Genomic DNA, 15,156 nt, shown 5'->3' on the forward strand with positions numbered 1-15,156 from the left:
CATTGAGGGAAAGGAGAGGAAGAGGGAGACGCTGAGAATGACCCAATGGTCATGGGTATATATGTATTGGAAACTAGGAAGTTAGGAGGAAAAGTAGACTTAGAGCCAGAAATAATGAATTCACTTTTGGACAGTCAGTTTAAGATACCTGTAGGACATCCAGTGAAAATATTCAATATAATTGGCAGTTGGTGAGGTGGGACTGAGGCCTGAATCTATTGGACCTAATGAGGTCACCAAGAGAGGAATGTTAGAGAGAAAAGAGGGCCCAGAAGAGAGCCTGGGGGCCATACTCACAGTTGAGTGTGACATAAATGATGGTCCTGCAAAGGAGACTGAGGTTAAGTCAGACAGGTAAATGGAAAACCCAGGAAGAACAGTGTCTTGAAAAGCCAAAGAGGCAGAAGTCTCTTGTGGGGGAGCTTGGTCAGCTTTATGAGATGCTGAGGATTGTGAAAATGCCACTGGATTTGTCAACTAATAGATGTTTGGTAACTTTAGAAAGATAAAATTTCAGTTGAGTGATGAGGTCACAAGTCAAATATCAAGGAATTGGGAAGTAATTGAAGAGGAAGTATAAACAAGTATAGACAGATTTTTGCAGCTATTTAGTTGAGAAAAGGAGGAGAGATGTAGGAAGATGACTTGAGGAGAGTGTCTGGTTAAATGAAGGTTTTGTTAAGAATGGGGAGACCTGGTTGTGTTTGTAGGTAGTAGAGAATGAGTTAGTCAATAGGAAGTGATTAGAGATTAGACAGGGAAGATGATTGAGGGGGCAGTCTAGCAGAAGAAATAGGATGGGAGAGGATCAAGGAGAAATCAGCTTTGAAGAGAAGAAAGACCAGCTCTTCAGTTCTAACCGAGGAAAGAATGGGGGATGTCAGGAGATGTTGAGATAGAGAATAAGCTCACAGAGAATGGCCTCTGTCTCAGTAAAGTAAGAGGGGAAGTCTTCAACTTGGGTTGAGTGTGGGAGAGAGGGTTAATGTAGGAAATATCAGGAAAACAAAAGAAAAGATTTGGAATAGCAGCTGTGAAGAGTGGGAGAGTGAATCAGGGTCAAAGTAAAGAGTTGCTTTGTATCAGTGAGGGCCCACTTGAGGACCTTCATGACGACCTTCATGACTTGTGATTGGACTTATTTGACTCAGTTGTGTCACTTCCTCTGGCATTATTTGGCAGCATGTGACTTGAAGTATAGGAGGCAAATCACACAGATGCTTCTAAAGAACAGATTTTTTTTGTCTTGAACAAAATTCAGAGCATTCATTGGTCTAATTTTAGGAACTTCACTTGCAGCATTCTTTTTCTAGAAAAGTTCTCTTCTGGTTTTATTTAAAACTATATTAAATGTTGTTAAAACCTGATTTATAACTTCCATTTGAGGGTATTCAGATTCTTTAAATATTAAGTTCCTTATTTCAAATACATAAGACCAACATGATAACAAGAAAAATTTAAAATAACCTTTATCAATCTGGGCAACTCCAAAAAATATGTAGTAGAAAAGATTTTTTCAGGCAAGTGTTTTGAAGAACAGTAACAGAAAGTCAGTGAGTACAGAGATACACGTGGTTACTATAAGATATTGTCTCAAGGCACAGCATAGAATAGGCCTATTTCTATGCAGAATGGAAAATTATAATGGATTTTTATTTTGATAAAAATTCATCTATATACAAATAGCAGCAGAGACATAGTCATTAAAACTTTACCTAATCAGAGTTAGTAGCTTTTTCTTAGTACTGAACTGAATTGGGTGATTAACCTCATTAGAAATTACTTTAGAAAATAATCAGAGCTTGTAAAATTAAGTGCTTTATCATAATGAGCAATATGGGATTTCAAAAGCTGAACAAAGCCCAGAAGCTCTTCATAGTTTTCTAGTGAACAGTCACCAGTTTTTACAATCTTCACATTCCCCAAGTTCCTGGAGAGAGAGAGATACAAAATTAAAGCATTTGCTATCTTGTTAACATATTCTAGGACCGATAAGAAAAAATAAAGTACAAATTGTCACAGAATTGAGCATGCACTAATAATTGAGAAAATTAGTGATTAAGAAAGCATCCAGAAGTCCTAGAGTTGAAGAATGAAATGATTTTAAATAAATGATAGGTTCAGCAGGAGCTTTAATTTATATTGGCCAGAAAACAAAATAATGACAATTCATTAATGTGAGCCAGAGAATAAACACATTAAATGAGATTCTTCCAGTAGATTTTGGAAGCATCATAAATTAGTTAAGTACAGTATGGAACAACCCCAAGTAACCTCCAGAGTGTTGAAAGAATGAAAATAAATATTTTTGCAAGTGACAACCGTAGTCCTTTAACCAACTTCCATATTTAATAGGTTAATTCATTTTGAGAATTAATATGAAAGATGATAAGGCAGTCAGTCAACTAACATTTGTTAAGTGTCTACCATGTGCCAGACACTGTGCTAAGCACTGAGGATACAAAGAAGGGAAACAAAACCCAGTTCCTTCTCTCAAGAAGCTTACTATCTAATGGGTGAGACAATATGCAAACAACTGGGTACAAATAAGTTACATAGGATAAATTGAAGGTAATCTCTGAGGGAAGGCACTAAGATTAAGGAGGAAAGCCTTCTTGCAGAAAAAGTGAGAATTTAGCTGAGATATGTAAGAATTAAGAGAAGTTAAGAGATGGAGATGAGGAGGGAGTGTTTCAGGCCTTGGGTCAGTCAGCAAAAACAACAAAGAGGCCAGTGTCTCTGGATCACAGAGAGTATGTAGAGGTGTGGGGGGAGTAAGGTGTAAGAAAATTGGAAAGGTGGGAATAGGTCAGTTTATAAAGGGCTTTACAAGACAAACACAAGATTTTATATTGGATTACAGAAGTAACAGAAGACCATTGGAGTTTATTGAATAGATGGGTGATATGATCAGACTTAATTTTAGGGAGAATGTTTTTACAGCTGAGTGAAAGATGAACTGGATTATGGGAAAGTGAGGCAGGGAGACCAGTCATCAGGTTATTGCAGTAGTCTAGGGCCTGCACAAGGGTGGTAACAGTGTCAGAGATGAGAAGAAGCTGTAGAGGAGAGGTATTATAAAGGTACAAGTGACAAAACTTGACCACTGATTGGATATTGGGGGTGGCAGGGGAATGATGAAAGAGTAACACATTAGGGATGATATCTAGAGTGTAAGCTTAGGGGACAAGGAAAATGGTGTTACTTTCAACAGTAATAGAGAAGTTAGGAAGATGAGTTGGGGACAGGGGGGAATAATGAACTAAGTCTTGGACAAGTTGAGTTTAAGATTTCTATGGAACGTCTTGCTCAAGATAGCTAAATGATACTCGGAAATAATAATAGTATTAACAATAACTAATTAGTACTTCCTATATAACAGGCTTTGTGCTAAGCACTTTACAATTATCTCATTTTATCTTTGCAACAACTCTAAGAGGTAGGTACTATTATTATCCCCATTTTACAGGTAAGGAAACTTAGGGAAACAGGTTAAGTAAATTACATAAGATCATGTAGCTAATGAGTGTCTGAAACCAGATTTGAACTTGTCTTCCTAAATTCAGGCCCAGTGCTGCTCTATGCACTCTGTCAGATAGCTATCTAAATTCTCAATTCAAGACTGGAAGTTAGCAGAAAGGTTAGGACTGGAATCACCAACTCGATATTCACAGTACCTACAGCATCTATGAACATGCCAGCATAATTCTGAATCACAAAGTATGACAGACTCTCCACATGGAAAACAGAACCACAACATTTATTCAAACACCAGATAGGCAAATCCATCATAGCAAAAAAGAAATCTATACACAGTAACAATGCAGGGGGCACCACCATCCCCCAAGTCTTCCTCCTGCTAGGGCCTTCCCACAAATGAACCCTCACAGCTCTCTACCTGTTTCCTCTCTCTCTTCTTTAGCTCTAAATGCTGTAACCAGCTTCCTCTGTACTTTGCTCCATCCTTCCTGCTCCTCCCACCACAGACTGCATGTGACTCAGACTCATGTGACTTAGGCTTCCATGTGACTTAAGCAGGTCACATGGGCCTCTTAATGGATGGGAAAGATCTTCCCATTCACATTACTATTACAGTAATCTCAGTAGAGATGATAATTGAAACCATGGGAACTGATGAGATGACCAAGGGAAGAGTATAAAGAGGCAAAAGAAGAAGGCCCATGAAAGAACCTTAGGGGACCGCCATGTTTAGCAGATTTAACATGGATGAAGATCCAGCAAAGGAGACAGAGAAAGAGCAATCAGCAAGCATCTCATGGGGCCAGACCAGTAAAACCTTTCTAGTATATGCCTAGCATAGCACTTTGCACATAATAGGAACCTAGTAAATACTGAAATAATTTTCATAAGTTTGAACCATTGGGAACCTTGAATTCTGAAGCATTCTACTCTGTGCTGCTTGTGTTACCAAAGCTTGACTGTGTCTGACTTAGAATTATCCTGGTCTTAATAGGAGTAGAGAGGGAAATAAAAGAAATAGTAGACAGAATAGTGATTTCAAAGAGTGTGACATAATGGAAAGAGCATGGACGTAGGAGTAGGGAGATCTTAGGTTTACTGATTAGGTGTGTGACCTTGAAAAAGTGCTTAGCCTCTCTTAGCCTGTATCTCATCAGCTGTGATATGGGAGTTGCCCTACTCTAACCCCAAGTTCACTTCCAGTTCTAATATTTTTTTGGATATGTGAATTACATTTGAGGCCATACAGAGCAGGGCAAAAAGAGAAATGGAAATAAAAGCATAGGAGAACTGGTACCAATAAGTATAATTTTGGAATCATGCACAAAAGCTACTAAGTAGTGTATGTACTTTGGCTAAACTGTATTCCACTGCTAGGCCAGTCAAGAGACTCCTTTTAAAAACTCTAGTCAGAATAAATTTCAGATCATCATCATCCTCACTTCAGCTAAGGCATTCTTGGCCAGAGGGAATGAGTAAGCAGCAACCAGTAGCATAAGAATTGAGATTGTTAGGTAGATAAACCTTGAGCTTTATGAGTTGATGGAGGAATAGAGAAGTTTTAATACATAGTCTTGCAATGCTATTTTCTTTTTATTATGAATATATCAGTTTAAAGTATTCTTTAAATATTGGTGTCCTATTCCAAAATGTAATCTTCTAATTCAATAGATGCTCCCAGATATTAGTAATAAAAACATACAAGAGAATATGTACTGCAGGGTTTTGTTTATTTTAATTTAGTCTGTAAGGTTATAAACAGTTACTATCAGCCATCATTTTTATATGTTAGTCTATGCAGTAACGTTGATGTTAGCTTCAAAATGTTTTGTGCTGTAGACTTAATTGAATAAATTAATCGAGCCACATATTGAAAGGCCTTAATTTCCTATCTTTGGTTTGATAGTTCTTATCACTAGGTAATCTTTTTTTAAAACCACTTTATTTCATCCATTCCAGGTTTTGTATTCCTATTCAATAGGTTTTGTGTACATTTTATTGGGATTGACATGCACTACTGGATTAAGCCCTGCAGTAGCATTTTGTTCAAAGGTAAATGCCAGTTAATCACTTTTTAAACAAACATCTGCCACTAAATAGTTTTCTATATACTTTAAAAGCTCCCCTTGTTGGAAAAGACAGCTACTTATATAATTTGAAAATTCCTTTAATTTAACCTTACCATGACCTGTGTTAGGACATCAGAAATTTAGATTGCTTGATTTATATTTTAATGTGTTTTGTCCTTGCTACAGCCTAGCAAATTAATTTTTTTAAATCACTATGCCAAAGTTGTAGATTTTTAATTTCATTATAATTTTTCCATTCTTTAATCAAAATTAAATAAGAATCTTTGCTTGAATGCATTGTTGAACAGCTTATTATTACTCAAGCAGTTGATTAAAATCTGTATTTTATTTCATCTTGTAATACCTCAGGGTTTGTTTTGCATTTTCCTAACAGGTTTTTTGTTGTTGCAGCATCCAGTACAGACGTATGGTTATGCATTCCTTTTCTCCCTTACTGGGTATTTTGGAATCTCCTTTGTTCTGGCTTTGATTAAAATTTTTGGTGCACTTCTTGCTGTAACAGGTATGAATAGCTTATATGCTTGATTTTTTAATATAAGCATTTTAACACATTTCTAAATGTTATTCTCCAAAAGCAGAAGTAATATCCACTTTTTAGTAGTAAAAAGAAATAACTAATTCCATTGACCTTTTTTTCTTGAGTGATTAGTATATGTTTGTTGATTCAGCTTTCTAAAGAAAACTGCATTTGCTCTTTATATAATTCATATGTTTTAAAAATCTTAGATATTTGAAAATAAAGCAGGGTAATACTGCTTACTAAAATGTCATCTTAAATGGACATAGCATAATGGGGAGAGGACCAACTATTGAGTCTGGGAAACTTGAATTCAGTTTGTCCTCTCACACATATTAGCTATATAAACCTGGGCAAATTCCTTAACTTCTTAGTGTCCCAGGTTCTCTCTGACTCTAATCTACAGACTATTGCTCATCTCTATCACCAGAAGGAGATTATACTGCTCCCCACCCACCCACCCACCCCACCTCCCAAAAATATATATTTCTTTCATGTAAATTTGTTCTTTTGTCATTTGCATATTTTAACAGTTTAGGATTTAAAGATAATAGAATTATATTTTTAAGTCAATCTCTTTTCTATCCTCAAAATAATTAAAAGGTCATTATAATTTTATAAACCATTTAATTAAAATTTTCTTCTCCACTCTCACATTGTCATTCTTTTAATATCTTCAAAAATCAAGTAAAGTCAGATCAAGTCAACAAGCATTCACTGTGTACCATTCAGTCAATCAGCCAAACTACCATTTTTATAGCGCTTAGTACCACTGTGCTATCTCAAGAAGATCACATTCTAATGGGGGAGAGACAACATGCATTCAAACATGTATATAGAAAATCTCAGAGGGAAGGCACTCATATTGAGGGGATCATAGAGTATGTGTAGAGAAATAAGGATAAGATGATTGGAAAGGTCAGAAGAAGCCACATTATAAACATCTTTAGAAGCCAAACAGAGGATTGTGTAGTTAATCCTAAAGGTAAAAGGTAGGCAATGGACTTTATTGATTTGAGGGGGGTGATATGGTCAAACTTGTGCTTTAAGATCACTTTGGAGGCTGAATGGAGGATAGACTGGAATAGGAAGAGACTTCAGACCAGGGAGACCAACCATCAAATAATTGCATTAGTCCAGGCATGAAGTGATGAGGGCTTGTACCAGAGGGTAGCAGTGTCAGAGGAGACAAGGGGGGTTACACAAGAGATGTTATGAAGGTAGAAATGGCAGAATTTAGCAACATTGAATATGGGGAGTGAGAGACTGAGGAGTCAAGGACACCAAGGTTTCAGGCCTGTGTGACTAGAAGGAGGGAGTGCCGTCAACAGTAATAAATAAGTTTAAAAGAGGGGAAGATTTGGGATGAGACATGTAATTTGAGATGGCCTGGCTTCCTTTAAATCCCAACTAAAATCCCACCTTCTACAGGAAGACTTCTCCAACCTATTTTAATTCTAGTGCCTTCCTTAATTATTTCCTATTTATCCTGTGTATAGCTTTGTATATATTTATTTGCTTGTTGTCTACCCCATTAAATTGCATGCTCCTTGAAGATAGGGATTGTGGCATATCCCCAGTGTTTAGCATAGTGCCTGGCACATAGTAGACACTTGATAAATGTTTATTAATTGATTGGTTGATTGATTGATTGATGGTTCTATAGGTGGTTAAAGATAGTAAGATTGAAGGTCAGGAGAGCGGTATAAGTTGGATAAATTGATCTGAGAATCATCTCCAAACTAATAATAATTGAATTCATGAGAGCTGAATAATCTCCCCTTAAATTTTGTCCAGCTTTTTGCCTCCTACCAAGCAATTGCTGATATTCTACCTTTATACCAAACTTAAACAATTAATTGGAAAAACAGGTACAAATTGAATACTATCTTAGCTGTGCAACTGCCATAAGAGGGACTCTCTCCCTCTCCCTTGTTCATCAACCTTAAAGATATACCAATTGTAAAATTTATGGATTATTCCAATTTACATTCTTTAGTATTCATTCACTGATATCTCTTCAATTAATAAACATTCATGAAGTGCCTACTGTGTGCTAGGCACTATGCGAAATGTTTCATTTACACCATACTCATTAGATTGTAAGTTTTTTGAGGTCAAGGAATATATTTATCTCTTTGTGTTACCCTAACCCTGAAATTACCCCTTCTATCTACTTCCTCTATTCCTCACACACTAATGAACAGAATTAGAGGAAGTCACTAAATTGTCTTGACTGAGTTCACTATAAATACATATTTCTAATCTCAGTCTGATACCTCACTATGACAAGTCAATGCCTTACTAACTCCTAACTGATTCTCAGTCCTGTTACCTAGAGTGGCTGTTCCAAACCTTCTCTCATCTCCCTTTCCACACCACCCCATCCCCAACCCTCTCTACCGAGGACCTTAACTCATACTTTTCTGAGACAAGCCATTCTTCTCTCTCTCTCTCTCTCTCTCTCTCTCTCTCTCTCTCTCTCTCTCTCTCTCTGTGTCTCTCTCTCTGTGTCTCTCTCTGTCTCTGTCTCTGTCTCTGTCTCTCATCTAGTTCCTGCTTCCTGCAAACACATCTAAGTCTTCCTTATCTTAAACACCTCTCACTAGATACTACTATCCCATTAAAAGCTTTTTTTTCCTGTCTTCTCCATTTTTCAAACAAATTCCTAATAAAAAGTTTGCACCTGTTGCTATCACTCCTGGTACCTACTTCTCAGCCCTTTGCATTTTAGCTTCCAACCTTATCACTCAAAATTAAGACTGCTCTTTCCAAAGTTACCAAAGATCAGTTAATTGACAGATATGATAACCTGTTTCTGGTCTTTATCCTTGATTTTCTGCAGCATTTGACACGGTTGACCATTCTTCTCCTGAATAGTCCCTCTCCTTTCTATTTGTTTTTACTCTTTTTTTGCCTTTTTTTTTGGTTTTTCTCTTTATTCTCCTACTATCTCTCTAATTATACCTTTTTTCCTTCTGTGCTGTATTATGATGGATAATTATGGGCATATAGTCATCCCTCCACATTCCCAGGGTTAGGGGCACTAGACCCCCACAAATGTGAAAAACTGCAAATAATTCTAGGTTCCACCCCAAAACTCTATGTGAGAGAGATTAGTATCTTGCACATTATGCAGATCTTCACAGCTGCCCCTGAAAACACAACTGCTTCACAGATTTTCGTCTCCTACTAAAAGCACAAGATAGCATAGGAGAACTGGCAAGAGAAAATCACTGTGAGAGAAAATCATGCCATTGAGCCTGGATTGTAGAGTTCCAGCAATGAAAAATATGCTCCAATGGCTTCCTGTTACCTCAGGGATTAAATGTAAATACTTTTCTTTGGCATTTAAAGCCCTTCACAGTCTGTGTCTTACCAGCCTTCTTACACATTTTGCCCTTTGATAAACTCTTAGGTCCAAGAAAACTATATTTTACCTATGACACTCCATCCCTTGTTTTATGCCTTTGTGTTGACTCACTTATGCCTGAGAACATTACCTTCTCATCACCATGTCTCAGAATCCTTACCTTCTTGCAGTTAGAACAATTTCAGCTTGACTTACTGAAACAAGTTCTTTACATGAAAAATTGGAAAATGGATGGAGGAAAAGACATAAATACTGTTGTATTTAATATGTTGTATTTAAATAATGTTATTCTGAAGTTTAACATATAAATCAGTTGCCATAACAATGAGACCAAAAAGAGCCTGAAGATTCAATTAGTCAGTAATCATTTCACTTGACTATAGCACCTGAGTACAACACTGGTATAAATGTATATTCCCATTTATAAAATTGTACAGAGCCTGGTGAAAGATTATGGGTTGCATCACCTTATGGAATGGCAAGAAACAGTGGAGGGGGAAAAACAGGTTAAAGAAAGCCTGCACTAGAGACAACTAAAACTCATCCTGAAGGCATTTAAGAATGAAAGTGGAAGGAAGATAACAAGCAAACAAGAGATGGAAAAGATACGCAGACAAACTCTTTTCCCCATTAAGGGCAGTGAGACCACCATGTTTGACTTCTTGACATCATAGTCTCATCTCAATTAATTAATCATATGCATTAAGAGAAAGTGTAAATAATAGGATCATAACTCTAGAGCTTCAAGGGATCTTAGAGGGCATGGAGTCTAAACCTTTCATTTTATAGATGAGGAAACTGAGACCCAAAAAGGCTAAGTTATTTATCTAAAGTCACACAGGTAATAAATATCAAGTGTCCTTAAATACTGGATGTCAGTAATAAGCAGGCAGGATCTGAATACAGTCTCTCTGATTCCAGATCTACCATTTTTTCCGCTGTAACACATCACACCAGAAAAACGCCAACAAAGGTGCAAAGAGCAGCTGAGATGAATCAAGTATAAAAAGAGGGTGACACATTTTTGAGAGGTTTTAGGAATTCTCAGGGTATCTGAAAGAGTAAGAATAAGATACCAGCACTTAGCACAGTGCCTGGCATATAGTATGCACTTAGTAAGTGCTCATAAATGCCCTGACTTGATCAACTGCATGAGGGGAAAATCTTTGACACTCCCCCCGCAAAAGTGTTAGAGAAAACAGTAGTAACTAATAACCCATATTCCTCACAGCATATATATATCTGTATTTATGTATATGTATATATGTATGTCATTGTTATGAAAATGATAAATGTATAATTTCTACATCCATCAGGTGCATCCTTAAGGAGATAAATAGAAACAGACTTTACTGAGTGACATTCCATAAACCATGTTTTTCATGGTAGGGTCGACTGAAAGAAGTACAGAATAAAAGATCTCACAGTGCTTATTTTGTTGTTAACAAAAAGTATGTGATTTGGTAAAACAAATAGTTACCTTAAAGGCTTTCCTACTAAAAGTTCATATGCATATGTCAAAATCATATAAGATCCCCTGAAAAATAATAACTAAAAAAATCTTGTTCATAGTCTGTAATCATTAATATCAAGCAAGATATAAAACAGGGAAATATATGCTTGCTAAAGGTATTAGCCACTTTCTTAAAGGAGATACGATGCAAAGTCCAAATTGAAGAGGGATTCCTATAGATAGTGATGTCTTCCAGGTGTTCCTTTTTAGTGATGATAATATGGTGATTGCATCAAAGCCTAAAACATTACAAAGCTTTCTCAGTGTATCCAATTTGGCCTAACTATCCACATCATAAGAATACCTATTGTCTTTTCTGACATTCAGTGAAATGGAAAACTGTTGTTCTTGTCCAATATTTTATACATATGTGTGTATAAGTTAGACTCAGCATTGACTATAAAGAGGAGTGGGACGGATTACCTTTTGGGAATTGTAAACGTTGTACCCTAAGCTTCTCCCTGAAATATTTTTTTAAAAAAATATCAGCATCCTTCTAGTGATAATTGTATGCCTGCACATCATTGAACAGTATGGTCTCTGATGAATTCAAATTAAGGCTTATGCAAAGGGCAATAGAAAAATGCAGTTATGTACATGAACAGAGAGCGACACTCTATAAACAAGGAATTAGGAAGGAGAACTAGAACAAAAGATGCCATCAAAGAGATGTATGATCAAATAAAAGATGGGCTACACATGTAGGAAGAGGGCAAATTATATAGCCTCTTTGCTCCTCCTAATGTCAAGAGAACCCAAAGAAGTCCACAGCTGTCATGTTGGATGGACCTCTGGTAATAACCTTAGGGGATGACATGAGCAAGAGTTGCATAGGATGGGCAGACATGGATGACTTGCTGTGTATATGGTTAAAATTTTTATGAAACTATTGCTATCTCTTCCTTATCCACATTTGTGGCAGTCAGGAAAGATGCATGTGTGTATATATATGTATGTATGCCTCCATATAAGTTGTGAGTGTGCATACATATTTATATGAAAAATAATATAAATATGAATTGCATACTTGTACAAATATCCACTTATACATCCATATATACATACACAAACTCAACAAAAAGACCTACTTAATAATAATAAAAAGAGGTAAGAAAAATTAGTCTTTCATTAGTTTATTTCGATAATTTATATTCATTTCAATTCAGTAAAGTAATATTTGATCAAGATTAAAAAATAACATTTCATGTGAAAATTTTAACTTTATATGAAACTTTTCCTCAGTTTTCTCTCTCTAATATTAAATTTTAATTCAGTTCTTTAAAAATACAGAAATTAGAAGATGTTTATTTACTGTGCTATGAAACAATATCCCCTTGTTTCTTACATTCCCTTCTATTCTCCTATTGAATGTGGGGACTGGTGAAAATGTTTAATGAAAATTGTATTTCTATTAGGAAAATGAGAACTTATCAAACTTAATTGGAAAAAAAAGAACAAAAGGCATTTAACTTAGGAAATAGTTATAAATATTTTAATTAATAACTGATTTGGTGAAACAGTAGAAATAATACTAATTAAAAAACTGAAGTAATTTAAGTGTTTTTAAATTATTCATCTGTAAACTCAATTTTCTAATTAAAACTATGCTTTTTTATTTTGCTTTTTCCATATAATGGAAAAAATCTTTTTCTAATATATATACATAAATTCAGACAATGTTACGAAACATTACTTAGCCTTAAAATAAGTAATTATTGGGTACATACCATGAATAAGCAAGGAATGTTTAGCAATTAGAAATTTTTATATGGAATTATCATCATAAAAATTTTAGGGTAGAAAATGCTGCTGAGAAATGTCTGTAGTTAAATAGTTTGCCACTCTACTAAAAATTCATAGGGAATGTTTTATTTGTTTTTAAAACTATTGAACAAGTATTTGTGTACATTGTTGAATACCAGTTTGTTATTCTATTCAGCAGACTTTTATAAAGTACGTACTATATGCAGTATAGAGCAGGAAAGTAGGAGTTCGGGAAGATACAAGGTTTAGAAAAAACAGAATCCCTGCTTTCATGGTGCCCAAAGACTAATAGAGGGACACAAATTTCTATGGCATATAATAGTGAAATTTAGGATTGTGGCCAATATTTGATTATAAATATGTTTAAAAGTACAAGCAAGTGCTATGTGGGCAGTGTAGAAAAGGTCATTACATACTTTGGAAATTTTAGGAGACTTCTTAGAAGGAGTAGTATTTTTGTTAAAGGGTTGAGGTATAGACCAATTCAACATGAACAAAGACATAGAGACAGAAAACAACTAGACATCCTACCTAAAAGCTGGTGAATTTTCAGTGTAGAATAGAGTATATGGAGAGGAATAATATTAATTCGCATGAACATACTATAACTTGTTCAGCCATTCCCCAATTAATGGGGTACCCCCTCAGTGTCCAATAATTTGCTACTAGAAAAAGAGCTACTGTAAATATTTTTGTACATGTGAGTCTTCTTGCTTACTCCCAGATTTGAAGAAAAATATGTCTGGATTTCCTGACAAAATGGCCATCTGAACAGGAGGCAAATCGCCTATTTCCCACCTACCTACTGCAGCTAAATCCCAGAGTTCACCTTACACCAAATAATGATCAAGAAATCTGGAGGGGCGACTAGGTGGCACAGTGAATACAACACCTGCCCTGGAGTTAGGAGGACCTGAGTACAAATCCGGCCTCAGACACTTGACATATTTACTAGCCATGTGACTTTGGGCAAGTCACTTAACCCCATTTGCCTTAAAAAAAAAAACAAAACCGTGAGCAACTACAATGAATTCTCCCACTCTAGAACCTCACAAAAGTTAGCCAGAAACCTACAGGCAATAGGAAAAGCAGTCCCTCCAGTAAAACCAGCATGAACATGAACAGAGATGAAACAAATATAACCTGCAAGACTCTGTGTTCAGAGGCAGCAAGGGCAAAGGGAGCCTCTTGGAACCAACCACCAGGTTGGTCAGTAAGCCCCAGGAAGCAGTAGTAGCACTGTGATCAGACTGGGATACACCAGGCCCCCAATGAATATTAGAACAAAAAAGGTTGAAAAAATAGGACAAAAATGTAAGTTATCTGATCTCAAAAATATGATAGATCAAAGAGATAATTTTAAGTCATTGAAAAACATTATTTTTAAAAGTCCAGATTCTATAATTGAATAAATCGTGAATGAAAAAAAAAAAAAGAATTCCCAAATCAATAGATGTGTCAAGAAAGCAAGTAAAAATAGAAAAAAACAGTCTTATCAACTCTTAAAATGAACCAGCAAAGGAAAAGTTCCAGAAATATCATAACCAAAAGTCAGGATCATGCAAAACCTGGTGTAATGGTAATGTAATTTGAATTTGAAGATACCTTTGTGTTGTCAAAGGTAGCGGGTGCTTAGCACTTAGTAACTGATCAAGCCTCTGTTTGGGAAACAGACGTTATGAACTCCTGTCTCCTGTTGCTGATGTAACAGGAAGGGGTTGGATGAAACAGGAAGCTAATACTGTGTGTATAAAAGGAAAGCCCCAGAGAGGGAAAGTTAGATCTTCTTGGAGCAGGATTTGTTTAGGCAGAAGAGGAAAGCCTCCCGCAGCCTGGAGAGAATGATTTTGATTAGAAGAACCTGGATGAAGTAGTTTTGATTCTGGGAACCAGCTGAAACTTCTGGTGAGTCTGAGGCCCAGCTGGAGCTACTGAGGAGCTGCAGAGGATTTCCAGGGGCCAACCGAAGGTGCCAAAGACTGAGGAAGCATTACTGTGATGCTGGTACTTTTTATGAAACTATTGGTGGCTTTGTTAAGCCTTGTCTTCCCAGGAACAAAGACTGTGAAATATTTGAGATGGACTGGACACTGTGAGTTCCAATGTGGAGCAGGACCTTCACAGAGAGCTGCACAAGGACCTGGGAGCTGTCTGCCTTTGAATCCAGGTGACAGTCAGGTGAATCTAGGTAGGATCTGGGACCATGGAAGGGAATCTGAGGGACCACCCCAAGTCAAGCTGAAAGAAGACTTTACTTGGGGCGGAGTCAAGATGGCAGAGCCCCAGCAGCTCCAGCTTCCATATTCCCCAATCAATGTAAAAAGGGGACTCTGAACAAACTTTGTTGCTGCAGAACCCACAAAATGACACAGAGAAGCTAACCTCCCACTGAGGACAGCCCGGCAGGCTGGCAGGAATC

General features: G+C 36.5%; 1 protein-coding gene across 2 annotated transcripts in view; it reads left to right on the forward strand.

The window, feature by feature from the left end:
• Positions 1 to 15,156, forward strand: part of SLC35B3 (solute carrier family 35 member B3) — a 55,877-nt gene that overhangs the window by 33,163 nt on the left and 7,558 nt on the right. For both annotated transcript variants that reach the window (XM_069103516.1, XM_069103517.1), the window contains exons 7-8: positions 5,440 to 5,532; positions 5,961 to 6,072. In XM_069103516.1, the coding sequence (XP_068959617.1) occupies positions 5,440 to 5,532; positions 5,961 to 6,072 (205 nt within the window). The remainder of the gene's footprint in view (positions 1 to 5,439; positions 5,533 to 5,960; positions 6,073 to 15,156) is intronic.

This window comes from Petaurus breviceps, unplaced genomic scaffold, assembly GCF_028583685.1.
Source record: "Petaurus breviceps papuanus isolate PSGF00001 unplaced genomic scaffold, PetGlider_PUasm1.0 582, whole genome shotgun sequence".
Taxonomy (NCBI): Eukaryota; Metazoa; Chordata; class Mammalia; order Diprotodontia; family Petauridae; genus Petaurus; species Petaurus breviceps.